Genomic DNA, 13,480 nt, shown 5'->3' with positions numbered 1-13,480 from the left:
AGTTATGGATTCCTCACAGCCCCACCTTTCCTCCCCATTCTGCGAACTGACTTCTAGGGTAATGGACTTCTCTTCAGGGCCCTAGTTTTGTGCATCAGTGGTCAGTGTCTTGCATGGCTCTGAGTTTCTGATGTGGAATGTTGTGTAAAGAACTGACGTCAGCGCACAGGGGCGGCGTCTAAGTAGATACTCCGATGTCATTCTGGCGACCACGGCTCCAACTACGAATGCGGAGTCGACGGACGCCACCTACCGACGTGCCTGACTCCGGCCCACGGGATTCCCGGTTCAATCCCCGGTGCTGATCGCAGGTTAGCCCAGCACCATGTGACTCTGGGCAATAGCTCGCTTAATCTTCCTGACGGCCCCCAGCGCCGGGATACCTCTTCGGAGATTGCTGTGCACTTTACAAATGCTGGTATTTCATTTCATTTCATTTCACAGATAGTACGTCAAAAGTATTCTATTAACCACAAACATGAAATTCTCCATAGTATAACAATATCAGTATTGTTTGTGCAAAATACAATTATTTTGTGCAAAAATACAACTATAGCAAAAGAAAAGCTGATCTCCACTTCTCAAGTTAAAGAAGCAAGATCCAACTAAAGCTTTAGAGAGGAATACCATGAGGGTTCTTCCAGTTCCTACTTCGTATCTTATGATGTCTTATGGTGCTCTATAATACTCATATGTAAACTCAATTTGACAGAGCTCGCAATTCATAGATATTTGGATCGAATCTACCTATTCCATAAGAGTACAACAGTTGCTGTGAGCTACTCAGGTTCAGCAAACCATTCAGCAACTACAGACCAAAATTTCCCAACGGCAAATCACAATCTCAAGGTATTCCATTTAAATATTATTGGAATTAAGTTGTTAATGTGATGGACCTGTACATTTCTAAAGCCAGGAAATAACACACTGCTTCTTACTGTGTCACAGCATGCAAAAAATAGAATTATGCGCAAAAAAGACAATGGAGCATTATGACAGAGGGGACAAATTCCACTTTCCACCCCAACCCCTTTAATCAACTTCCGCTTTATAAAGGCCGGGTATCTGCCCCAGCCTAACCTTCAAGGCCCATTTCCTAATGTAGCCGATTTTAATATCACACAAATAAGCATGGATATGACCACCATATTCTGACTCCATTAGATGTTCCAGAGTGCCCACATTCGAAATCTCCCTTTCTTGAATACTCATCGAGCAAGCATTTTAATATTTGTTTCTGCTGTGATGCAGACAAGTTATGATGGTTAATCCCTAGTGGGATAGACAAGGAGGCCGTAATGTAAATTAACAACCCATTTGGCTGAGCTCTTCTCCAGAAAATAGAATGTTATTATTTGCCTCAGGGAGCCCTCATCCACCTTTGTAAGACAGGCCCAAAAATTGAGAATCATCTTCTTGTATTTAAATAATACAATAGTCAGGCCTAGTTCCGGCCTCAGAGCGCAATTCACCAAGCCTCTAGGCAGGCCGAGCCATCGTTTCCAGATATTAGTTTCAATAATCTACAGCCGCTTTATGTTCTTTACTGACAAAGCTTCACAGCCATACAAAAGTAAGCTTTACACTTTTTGCATTATAAGCCTCTCTAAGAACTTCGACGGACGTATGCCCCAGTGCTAGATCCAACCTATGTAGAGCCCCTGCAATCTCTCTGGAACAAACTTCCTGAAGGTCTATGTGAGATTTAAAGTTTAGGTTATATCTGAAGAGGAGACCTAAATATCTATATTCTTTTACCACTTCCACTTAGTTTAACCACAACTTACGCCTGATGGACTGCAAACTTCCTTTCGAAAAGACCATGAGCTTAGTTTTAACTGTATTTATTTTCAGTGCATTGGCCTTACAGTACCCTGAAAAGGAATCCAGTGGCATTAGATCCAATAGCACAGTATCATCAGCATACAACATACATTATTGAAATGGCCTCAGCTCCTACTTTTGGCTGGAAAGACTAAATCTGTTTTAATACTGCCGTAGCATCTGCAATATAAATTGAGAACAGGGGCAGAGACAAAATACACCCCTGCTTATGGCCATTGGGGGTAGCTATTTTTCTAGACAGAGCTCCATTGCCCCCTAGTTCCACCCTTGTCCATGAGCCCTTATGTAATTGAGTTATAAACTTTAATAAGCCAGGCGGGCAACCCCATTTACACATTTTTCCCTGAGTAATGCCCTATTGATAGAGTCAAACACTGTTGAGAAATCGATGTATGACACATAGAGAAGCTGTTTTCTACTTAAGCCGTATTCTTCGGCAAGAAGATTTAAAAGTAGGCAGCCATCTGTTTTTGAATACGCTTTACGAAAACCCATTTGGACCTTTGGTAAAACTCTGGCACTGCTTACCCAGTCTTCCGGTAAAACCAACAGATGTTTCGTATACATTTTACTGGGAATGACCAGCAGAGTAATCCTACAGTAACTCGAGGACAGGTTGCGTTCACCTTTTTTATACAACGTAACCATAATGCTTCCTTTACAGGTTTCCGGTAGGTCATATCCACTTATTATGGCTCCAAACACTGGTGCCAGGACTTGAGCCCACAAACTAGCATGAAGTTTCATTACATCAGATGAAAGGCCATCAAGACCTTGGGCCCTAGAACTTTTCAAACCTTTTATTACAGCCTTAATACAACTTACTGAGGGGACCAGGGAGCTCTCCGCCATCCCCTTCTCTGGCGGCCTCACATACTCGGTCGCCAGTACTCCCTTTTCTTCTTTTAATTTATACAACTCGCATATATACCTGACCCATACTTCTTCAGGGACTGGCACTGCTGCAATTTTTCTAGACAGCCCAAGAGCGCTATTAACTATGTTCCGGAAGCCCTTCAGGCTACCCGAACAGGGGGAGACGATTGCCTTCGCCCTATCAATTGATTTTTCTTTCCATAATATTTGTCTTACTTCTCTCCTATGAGTTATCCTATGCACTATAATTAGGCGCTTCCTATCTAACCTGTCTGCTTTATAGGCCTCCCTTATGTTCTTATTTAATGTGGACTTAGCCCTCGCCTTCTCTGAACTATATGTACCCTACCTAACCTGGCCCCTATTAAGGCCCACCAACGCAATGTCCCTTATGGAGGCAATTAAGTTCCCAAAATCATGTATTATATACTGAGATGGTTGATCAGTATTAGGATGGCTGGTGGACTTTTTGCATAGGCAAAAGGGACACCCCGCCATAGGTGCGCGGTCCCACAATACAAATTACGATGCGCCCACCAGTGTGGCGGGCGCATCCCGTATTTTTACATTGCGGTGGGCGGCAGCACCTGCCACAATGTAAAAATACATGTTTTGCATATGTATGTACAACGTGGTGCCTGCCACCTTGTACATGCATATGTAGGGGGGTACCATAGGTACCCCCCCACGTGCAGCACCCCACCCCACCGGCTGTCTTTTTGCAGCAGAATCTCCGCCCAAAAAGACAGGCATTCAAATGCACACAGTGCTGCCTGCAAGGCACCACCAGTATACCCCCATTGTACCATGTTCATGGTTCACAGTTTTTCTGTGAACCATTATGATGAATTGCGACATAAGATGTGTATTATGCAAGCATATGAAACTTAACTTGAACATGGAATTGAATTGAAATTCTTTGATTGGATTATGAACATTTAATGAAATAAATTGGAACTTTGTGAAGAAACCCAGTGTTTCATGATAGAGTGTGCACACATTTTCAGTGGGTTGGTGATCCTCCTCACATTACGTTTTGACATTTAAAGACACGGACAGACGCCGTGTGACAAATGAGCGCCTAAACAAAACTGTTTGAACAGATTGATCTATTGAAGAGAACATAAGAGTGCACGGGGATAATACCAATTGCTATCTACACCCCTTCCCATAAGACCAGAATGCCCTGCATGGAGCAATCTCTTACGTCTACCACCTTGTCATCATACCCTGTGTAGGGAGTTTATTCATATCTGTGTGTTCCCCAGCACCTGACTGCAGCATTACATTTGTCACTAATGGCATCAATGGCCACTGCATGCACCATTTGTAGGGTCATGATGTGTCTTGAAATATACGATTTATGATGCCACCTCCTTACAGCAGTACTGGACTACTTAGCTCTTCTCAATGTCACCAAATATTCAAAATACATCAAATGGTGACTGGCTGTCACATACCAGTTGCCTTCCAATTCTGTGGAAGTGTTCATAAAATTAGAGCTCTGCTGAAGTCTCAAATAAGCTGGAGAAAAAAATTAAAAACAAGTTCATGATTTTTGGATAAAATGAGTCTGAGACAAGAAGATGAAAAACTAAGCTCTGCGCACAGATGAAAGTGGTTTAGAGGACTTGATCTTTTTTGTCTAAATAAGTCTATTGTTGAAGCACACTACAGTCTTTGGATCTGGTGATTGCGCAACGCTAACGGTCTGTAGTGGTGACAGGGTGTATCTGCTGTTCATTGTGCACATGACTTCCTTTGGAAAAGCTCCTTGTGAATCCCTGCCTCGTTTTAAAGTCAATTTAAGCCGTTGCTATGGGTTAGTTTATAGGAACTCACCTTCAGTCCTGGGAGCGGAGGAAGCCTGTCCGTGGAGCGCCCGGCGGTAGCAATGTTCTGTGTAGCTGTTCACCGGTGGGTTCATGGCATTATACATGGTCTGCCCAGTGCAGATGAGGAGCTGGCTGCAAAGGAGAGTGGGCCTCCTTCAAGGACCACATGCGATCGAGGCTGCAAGAAAAAGAAATGGCAGCACTGAGTAAACTCTCTGCACTTGGGGAAGATCTAGAGAACAGAAATAGGTGTCTGCCACATTTGTCGCACTGGGCGCCCTGAAGAAAAAGAAGGAGATTGTAAAATAGGGCGCCCTGGCCTGTGATGTTACATTCTGCTGTGCTAGTTTCATTCTGTCCAATTTATTGCTTGTGGAATACACCAAACTAATGCAAAATTTACTCAGTAATATTATCAATATTCTAGCAAATCCCTGCCATGGCCTCATCAAATACTGAAAAACAAGACATGAACGTGCAAAAGCTTTGCATCACCCTCAACACCACCTTTCATTTGGTCCCTATGGCATGCATAGGAGACATGGTGCATCAAGGATGTGTCCAAGACTGGTCTACGAGGGCCTGAACCGTGCCAGATAGTTATAATAGCCATAAAGAATATATTCAGAGGCAATGCATTTAGATGAGAATAATGTCCTTACTTAGTGATTATCCTATAAGTCTAAGAACGCACCAGTCTTTTGAGTCCTGTATTTGACATAGACGGGCGCTTTAAGTACACACCTCAAGTGTGTATTGTCGGACCATTTTGATCGATCTGCTTTTATCAGGAACAAAGGGTCTAGATTTCTAGCAATAACGCTTTCACTGACTCACTCTAAAATTCTCATGCTCACCCACTCTGCCTTACTCACGCACACTCATACACCATGTTATTGTTCACATATACACAGTGTGGCAGTTCCATAACATACTGCTAACTTAGCATCTTCCCTTAGAAAGCACCACCGGCAGGTCACCCCGAATGACAGGTGACCTCATCACCCTTTCAGCTCTGTAGCCTGACCTATTTCGTAAAGGAAAACAAAAAAACGATAGGTGGAATGCTTGAGTTAATCTTAGACACTAGTTATTATCTGGGCCACACCTCAGCCCATCGGATTTTGCCCACCATGACACCTCAGATTGGAACTGGATATGTATGTATGTATAGGCATTTTATATAGCGCACTACTTACCCGTAGGGTCCCAAGGCGCTTCGACCGCTGCGAAACCCTTCCTGGCTTCCCTGAGAGATTGTCCCTTAATGGGTATCTCCAGGGTGAGACCAGGCATCCCCGGCGGTCTGGTGGGGCCGTTAGTGAAGATGAAGCAAGCTAATGCCCAGAGTTGCCGAGTGTGATCGCTGATCAGAGTGGGCACCGAGGCGAGAGAATTATCGAGTCCGCTGACCCTGGTCCAGAAACCTGCCGCGCCGGGAATCGAACCTTGGTCCCGGGCCGTCCTCTGCTCTCGGGTCTGCTGCCTCTAACCAGTGAGCCACACTACTTCAGTGTATGTGTAAAGCAGCTTTGGCCCTGCTCCAATAGGAACAGTCTAACCTGAACTGCCAGGCCAGGTTCCCTCTGAATGGGAGCACAAGCAATCCGAAACCCCAGAACCCTGAGGAGTGGCCTGTTGTTTTGGGGATGCTGGATTGATACGTCCTGCGGTTCCCTGTTTGTTATGCAGGTAGCACATAGATATGTGTGCATCACAAGCAGCATCAAAACTGTGTTTTGATGGGGCGCGTTCCTGTTCAGAACTGGTTGACAGGGATAATTATTGCAATGTACTGACGTAAAGGGCTGATTACTTCACGTCACTGACTGACAGGGGCTGATATGTGGCTCTGGTTACTGCATAGTAATGATTTGTGCATCCGATTACTACACTACTGCTGGTGTATGGCGCTAAATAATGAACATTAGGGCTGTAGGAAGTGTGTTTCTTCGCTAGTGAAGTTCCCCTATTTTCACCCTCAACAAAGATTTTAAGGCTCATGGTTTACCTTTGTTCAACAAAGTTTTCTCCATATTGAAGCATCATTTTCACAGTTACTCCAATCAAACTCAGTCAAGCTGGAAAATATGTACAGAATGTGTCTATGCAAGATTTTACCCCTTGCTGAGATTTTCAATACACGAAGCCATTGTGCACAAAAAGAATATGGAGACTTTGTGTCGGAGCTGGGAGGGGATCCTGATTCAGCCAGTAAAAGCAAGGACTGACAGTGGTGCTGGAACATTTTTCAGAGTAGGGGGCTGGCCAATAACACCACCTCAGAAAGACAAGGGATATGTGTTAGTCTGTCTCAGAAAACTAAACAACTTCTGCCTGGAGAAAGAAACTTGAAGGACCTATTTCTTACTCGTTCTCTATCTAAAGACCCTCAAGTTGTATGGTGTGCTGCAGTACCTCCAGCATCCCTAGTTCCAGCGCCACTAGTTACTTGCTCAAGTGGGATTACAAGAAATGGGACTTCCAAGTTTGATATTGCTGCATAAAGAGTGTATAACTCCCTTAATGAGTGCCTGAATAAGGACATGTATGACAGGGATTGTTGCAATTATCATGATTGGAATATGTAGGTGGCAAAGCAAACTCTTCACAACATTTGCAAAGTAACAAGGGTTTACATGAAATCTTTAATATTGCATAAATAAACTTTACTTATCCATAATGAACATATCAACGTTTCAGGTCCACAGTTATATGCTGACTGTATGGTTAATGCAGGACAGGGTAACAGGAAGTTTCAAACTTGCCGTCATATCAACTTTTTGAAGAAACCTAAAGCAGACACTGAGAGGGGGTATTTCCAGCTCCCCGCTCCAGTATTCGAATACTGAAACAACAGAACCTAACAGTTGTAAGGCTATTCAGGTCTCTTCAACAAGAACAAAATGTGCAAGGTAGAGAAAGTCAAGCCAAATGCAATTGTGGAATAAAAAAGATACAGCAGCAGTTGGACAGACAGAATTATTACATTAGTTTAGTAATTGTTGAGACAAGCCAAGAAAGGGGTAGCGCAGCGGTAGGCGAAAGCAAGGGTTTTCCTAGAGACCATTTAGGTAGGGTCTGTAGAGATTAGTCTCTAGCTTGACGTTCCAGTTCTCATGACAACACGTGCACATAGGAAGTCTTGAAAGCTCAATTCCCTGCTAATGTTCAGTAGGCCGTGAAATTGTTCAAACTTCCTTTTCTTGGGTCTCTCTTCCCAGACCTTGGAAATCTGATGTTAATCCCTTGCCAAATACTGGATGTTTTCACCAACACCAACTGCCGTCCTATTACTTTGCTGCCAGCCTTAGAAAAGGTGACGGGGACAAATGTGTCAAAACACTTCTCTCACTATTAGATACAAGTTTGTGCCCTTTATTCCTGAGAGCTTGGGTTCCACCCAGGTGCGGGGGCCCAGTCAGCCCTGGTGCTGGTGACTGAACTGAGATCTATTCCTGATGACACAGATGTGGCAGGTGTGGCTGTCCTTCATCTCTTCCCTGCATTCACCGCTGTCGACCATTCAATCTTAATTGAGTGGCTTCCCGAAGTGGGTGGTGTAGGAATCGCTTTTGTGTGATTTAGCTCCTTTATGAAAGGTCAAGCCCAAATTCTCTCTGTTACATTTTGTTGAACAAGCTTACCTATTTGTGGGGTCCTGCAGGATCTTTCCTCTCTCCCAGCGTTTTTAAGTCTCGTCTAGGCAGCGCATGCGCTGTCTCTTTAAAGACATGTTGTATCTAGGATATGGGCTTCAAAATACACCGATCTTTTTCATCGGTTCCTCTTGCTGTCCTTTAGAAATGCTGGGTTTTCATTGGTGAATACACTTAGTAGTCCCTCATTTTGGAATTTTGTATCCTCCCATGAGGACTGACCCTGTTACATGTGTTCTTACTCTTGAGGTTATTTATACTTTGAGAGCTCTCTTTTTTTGGTTAGCCTGCCTCTTTGTTTGCTAAGTGTTCTGTTTACTTGTGCAATGAAACTTCAGACCACTTCATTTGCTTGCCATTCCTTGATCTCCCCGTGCCTCCCCCTCACACAACATGTCTCACAGGCCCCCACCACCCCTCCAAGGCTGCTGCTCGTTTTGCTAATTTTTTGTTTGGTTAAATTACGTATGATTTGCAGTGCAGTGCCCTCATTTAATTTCCCTTTGCCGTCCCCCCTCACACAACACTGCTTGCTCTCCCCACTTCCGAGATCGCTGCATTGATTTATTATTGTTATTTTAAACTAGTAACTTTCATTTATATATCGCAGCTATCCGGGCAATCTGGGGAAATTAAAGGATCATCCCATAATCACAGGTCACCAAACTCAAACACAGATCCTCAGCTTCCTAGTCTGCAGGTCACACCGCTATGCCATATCCTTTCCCTATCCATGTTACATGGTGCAGTACCTTACGTTGCCTAAAGAGGCCGAAGAGACACCTAGTGACAGCCTGTGGTACTGCACCCTCACAACACTTCTTGCCCACCTTCGAAATTGCTGCATTGATTTTTTGCATTATTCTAAATTAGTAGCTTTCATTTATATAGCGCAGGTATCCAGGCACTCAGGGGAAATTAAAGGATCAGCCCATGGTCACAGGATGTTGAGCACGCACCAGTCTCGAGCATGGATCCCCAGCTTCCCAGTCGGCAGCTCTGGCCACTGCGCCTTGTCCTTTCTTTAACCATGTTGCAGAGTGCAGTACCTTATGAGGGCTTTAAGAGCTCTCAAGGGACACCTAGTGACAGACTGTGGTACTTCACCCTTTCACTCCTTCGTGCACAGTAGAACAGTAATTGTGCTATACCAACAATAATGTGCTGTATAGCTAAATACTTATACCCCCCAAAGGCGAGACTGATTGCATTGTAAACGCTTGTTAATATTTGCTCTCTCTTGCCACTCCAGAAGACAAGCAGAGATGGAATAATTCACTCTAATCTTCTTTAACATCTGCAGACTGTCCCTGTCTCAGGCTATCTTGCTCTACAACAATCAATTCCAGATATTATGCAAATAACATGCAACTCAACATTCAAATTGACAAGAACTCAGGCACAAAATGCCTAAAACACAGCTGGTACTATTTGAAGGAAAACTTCCCCTGACTTGAAAAGTGTGAAACCTCCACACTCAATACTGGAGACACCAGGGCTGACAAAATGATGAACTAGGTTCTGCCAAAACCCCAGAACATCCAGCAAACAATTTCATGTCGTGGTTTGATCCAGAACTCCCCTATGCACACTAGATCGTGACTGTTGTAAAAAACACTAGTGACAATGATTCAGCCCAAACTACCTACAGCTAGTAACATTACTTTATACACCCTATCAAAACCTACATTTATACAGGGCACCCTTGTTTCTACAATCCAGGTTCAAGCAGGGAAACAAAAGATGCAGAATGATGTAGGTCATTGGCGCACAACTCAAGAACTCACTTGGCTGTGAGCTGAGAAGCCAACAGAAACTTGCAGCCTTCACTCAAAACCGGATGTATGACGGTACAACGTGTACCATTACAACGCATACCTTTACGACGCAGGTTTAACAACGCAAGTCGTTACAACGACTTGCATTGGGGGGCGCTGGATAGTGAATAGTTTAATTTACTATTCCAACTCCAATCCACGTGGATAGTAGGGAAGGTGTTGGATAGTAAATTAAACTATCCCCTATCCTAGAGCGCCCTCCAGCGAAAGTTGTTGTAACGACTTTCGTGGTAAATCCTGCGTTGTAACGGTACCGCGTTGTAACGGTTCCGTTGTAAAGGATGTTTCCCCTCAAAACCTGAGAGCCAGGCTCCTCCTAGAAGCCTTCTCAAAACTTCTAAGTAATGCAGAGGCTCCCACCCCTGTGATAAGGGGCAGAATTCCGCGCTTCAATATTACCATTCTATGAGCCAAAGGGGAGTGGCTGGCACCCCCCTCTCTGGATTATTCTTTAGCTCCTCACTCACCAAAGAGTTGTGCATAAGAGATTGGTCACCTTAAAATCAGCTCTACTAAGTTCTCTCGATACAGTGCTATGAAATACACCCAAATTAATACGATGGGGAATATTTACTAGAAAATGGCACAGCACTGCAAGCCATCTTTCTGCGCTGAGTTGCGTCATTAGGAAAGTGCAGGGATGCAGCGCACTTACAGCAATACGATGCATCCCTATTCTTTCCTCTGTGCTGACGCACAATTGGCTGCCTAACGCCAATGAAGGCATCCTTGCACCATGGTGCAAGGGTGCCTGCAATGCAGGGATGATTGTGTTTGTGCAGGAAGGGACACCTTCCTGCACAGAAACAATAATTGATGGTGTTTCCCTCCTTCTATGTATGCTGCAGAATGCAGGACGCAGAGAGCAAAAAACGAGAAGAAATAAAGGTACTTTAAAGTCTCCCCTATGTGTGAAAGGGGGCCATATTTACAAGTCCATGAAAAGCCACGTAGGGTGGCTGCGTGGCCTTGTAAATATGGCTCAGTATTGTGCGCCACCGGAACATCAAAAAAAGGGCTGCTCTGGTGGTGCAGGGGCTTTGTAAATATGCCCCAATGTTTGGACCCCAGGCCGGCTTCCAAAGTGAGATGCTAGTGAGTGATTTTAGATTACAAGCTATCTCTAAACTGTCAGATCAACCCTGTTATGATGGCTTGCACCTTCCAGGCGTGCCCTATCAGAAAGATCTGTCCTTTCCTCCCTACAGACTATCAGGCTACAGTGTAGGGCCATGTATACGCCCATAGCTTTACTACTGCGCTATTCCGTATCCGGGGCTCCCTGCTTATGTCCTTGCTAACTTCCAAAAAATACAGGTCTATGCAGTTTGCACTAAATACAACTTTCAGAAACGCATGTGATCAATTATCAGAGGCCAGAAGATCCCTCCATAGACTGCCAAACAACCTTAGAAATCAATTTACATCTTTGTGTTTGATGCATAAGAATTTCTGCCTGCCTGAGTAGTTGCTTTCTTTTGCCACAAAAACGCAGCCCTTCGTTCCGCGACTTCCCCACTGCTTCGTTAGTCATGCTCAAGTGTTGCCATTGGGGTGACAAAGCTGTAAGCGCCTCAGAAGGCTAATGTGGTTCTACAGGAAAATTAATTTAGAGAGCACCTATTTTCAGAAACATTTTCACCTAAACTGTTTAATCGAAATTTTCTAGATGAATGGCATTTATCAGTTGGTACAAAACAATTAATAGAAGTTTAACATTCTAAATTACCTTTTGGATGATGTTCAAGGTGCGAATGTAATTTATCTTGAAAGTGGATCCTTATCGTCGGTCGTTGTACAATGCTGCATAGACCATTTTCCCTTCATCCCACTCGCCTTCCACATTCTTTCACTAGGTGTATTTCATTTTATAAAAATGCAACCCCACTTTTTCCTAATTTTACTGCTTTGTTCCACCCAATATTCCTCCACCCGTCAAACATCTGCCTCCTCCCTCCCCATCTTGAGTTTTAACTAGAGGAAGCCCCATCAGCCCTCTTCCTTTAGTCATTTTAAAATGAAGGTATTCCCCCTCTCTTATGCTCCTCCTTCTTTCAGCTATTTTTGCGGGCGGTCCTTTGCTCTAGCGTCATTCTTCCTCTTATACTTCGATTTCCCTGCTCTCCTCTACTTTTGTTTCTTTAAGTCTCTTCTTTTGCTTTAATTGTCAAACAATGTCTGCTCACCAGTATTCCCAATAGGGTCTACAATTGTTTTTTTGATTCAGCAAAGTTTGTTTGTTTTTTTGTTGTTTTTTTGTAAATTCTTATTGGTATTTGTTTTTTTTCCTCTAGGGTTATTCAAATGATTTTTGATCAAACTTGATTTCTATAAATTTTCCCCTATTTTTTTTTTTTTTTTTTTTTACTATTTGGGTTCTCAGAAATCTTTTTCTGTTTATTTTTATTGTTTTTCTTTGAATTTACATATTAAGGTAAAACTCAGGAAGGAACTACCTATTTTCTTACTAAAATTAATTCTTGTGCACTTCTGAAAACGCTTGAAACCCTAATTTTGTGAACTGCATCTTCTATTTTCTGTTTTTCGGGGCTTTTATAGCCTGTTGTGCAGCCTACGGCCATGATTATTTTTATCATACAATTTTATTGTGCCAGCCCCGTCAAGCCGCGTTGCGGTATAGTATATACTCTGCAAGAACCTCAATAAAACTCTAAAATATCAATTGTGTAGATGTCCTGGATAGGCCTCGGCCCACTTATGATTAAAACCGCAGTGACAAATGTCACTCGCGCCTGAGCGCAGCTTTCTGATGGCCACCAGATGACGCTGTCGTCTTACTTTTAAGCAGTAGCAGTCAGGTCCGGAACATCTCCTGTAGTGGCTTGTAACTAATTGGGAACGTTATATAATTGTTGATTACAGATCTTTGCTCGTGAACTGGTCTGCAAGGCCAGGAGGCGGGCGAACAGATGACCCTCCGCAGCCAAACACTCTGCGGGCATATGTTCAAAGTAGGTGCATGGTTCGGTTCCTTGTCATACTCTGCGATGATTTATAGAGCATCTATCGTCCTTTTGTAATAAAAGAAGAGCCGGAAACTGTATAGTTTATCCTGCCGCTATGACTAAAACGCATTGTTTATTCATTTAAGGTGAAATAACTCAATGATTCAATGTGTTTGCTGAAAAATGTTGCCGTGTGCTTATTTTCAATGCATTGGAGTGTTTCTGAAGCAAGGATCTAGCTGAGAGTGCAGTGGTGCTCTTTGCATAGAAGGGAAAAGGGTAGGTGTAAGATTTCTGTCGTACTGTGTTGTTTACTTAGCTGACTAATCAGGGCACAAGTCCTAAAAAAAAAGAAGTGGGGGATCTAACCAAGTTAGTAGGTAAGCAAGTGACATCATAGCGCGTGCCATCACGACGCGTGACATCCCACGTGGCAGCACAAGAAGTGACCTCACTGGAAG

At 43.5% G+C, this 13,480-nt stretch overlaps 1 protein-coding gene across 1 annotated transcript in view; it reads right to left on the bottom strand.

The window, feature by feature from the left end:
• GLI1 (GLI family zinc finger 1) overlaps positions 1-13,480 on the bottom strand; it is a 284,502-nt gene that overhangs the window by 35,599 nt on the left and 235,423 nt on the right. Inside the window, exon 2 of the mRNA XM_086966612.1 lies at positions 4,564-4,734. Within this exon, the coding sequence (XP_086822738.1) occupies positions 4,564-4,660 (97 nt within the window). The 5' untranslated portion in view covers positions 4,661-4,734. The remainder of the gene's footprint in view (positions 1-4,563; positions 4,735-13,480) is intronic.

Source organism: Lissotriton vulgaris, chromosome 1_1 (genome assembly GCF_964263255.1).
Source record: "Lissotriton vulgaris chromosome 1_1, aLisVul1.2, whole genome shotgun sequence".
Lineage (NCBI taxonomy): Eukaryota > Metazoa > Chordata > Amphibia > Caudata > Salamandridae > Lissotriton > Lissotriton vulgaris.
This window is presented reverse-complemented; position numbering and strand designations above follow the sequence as displayed.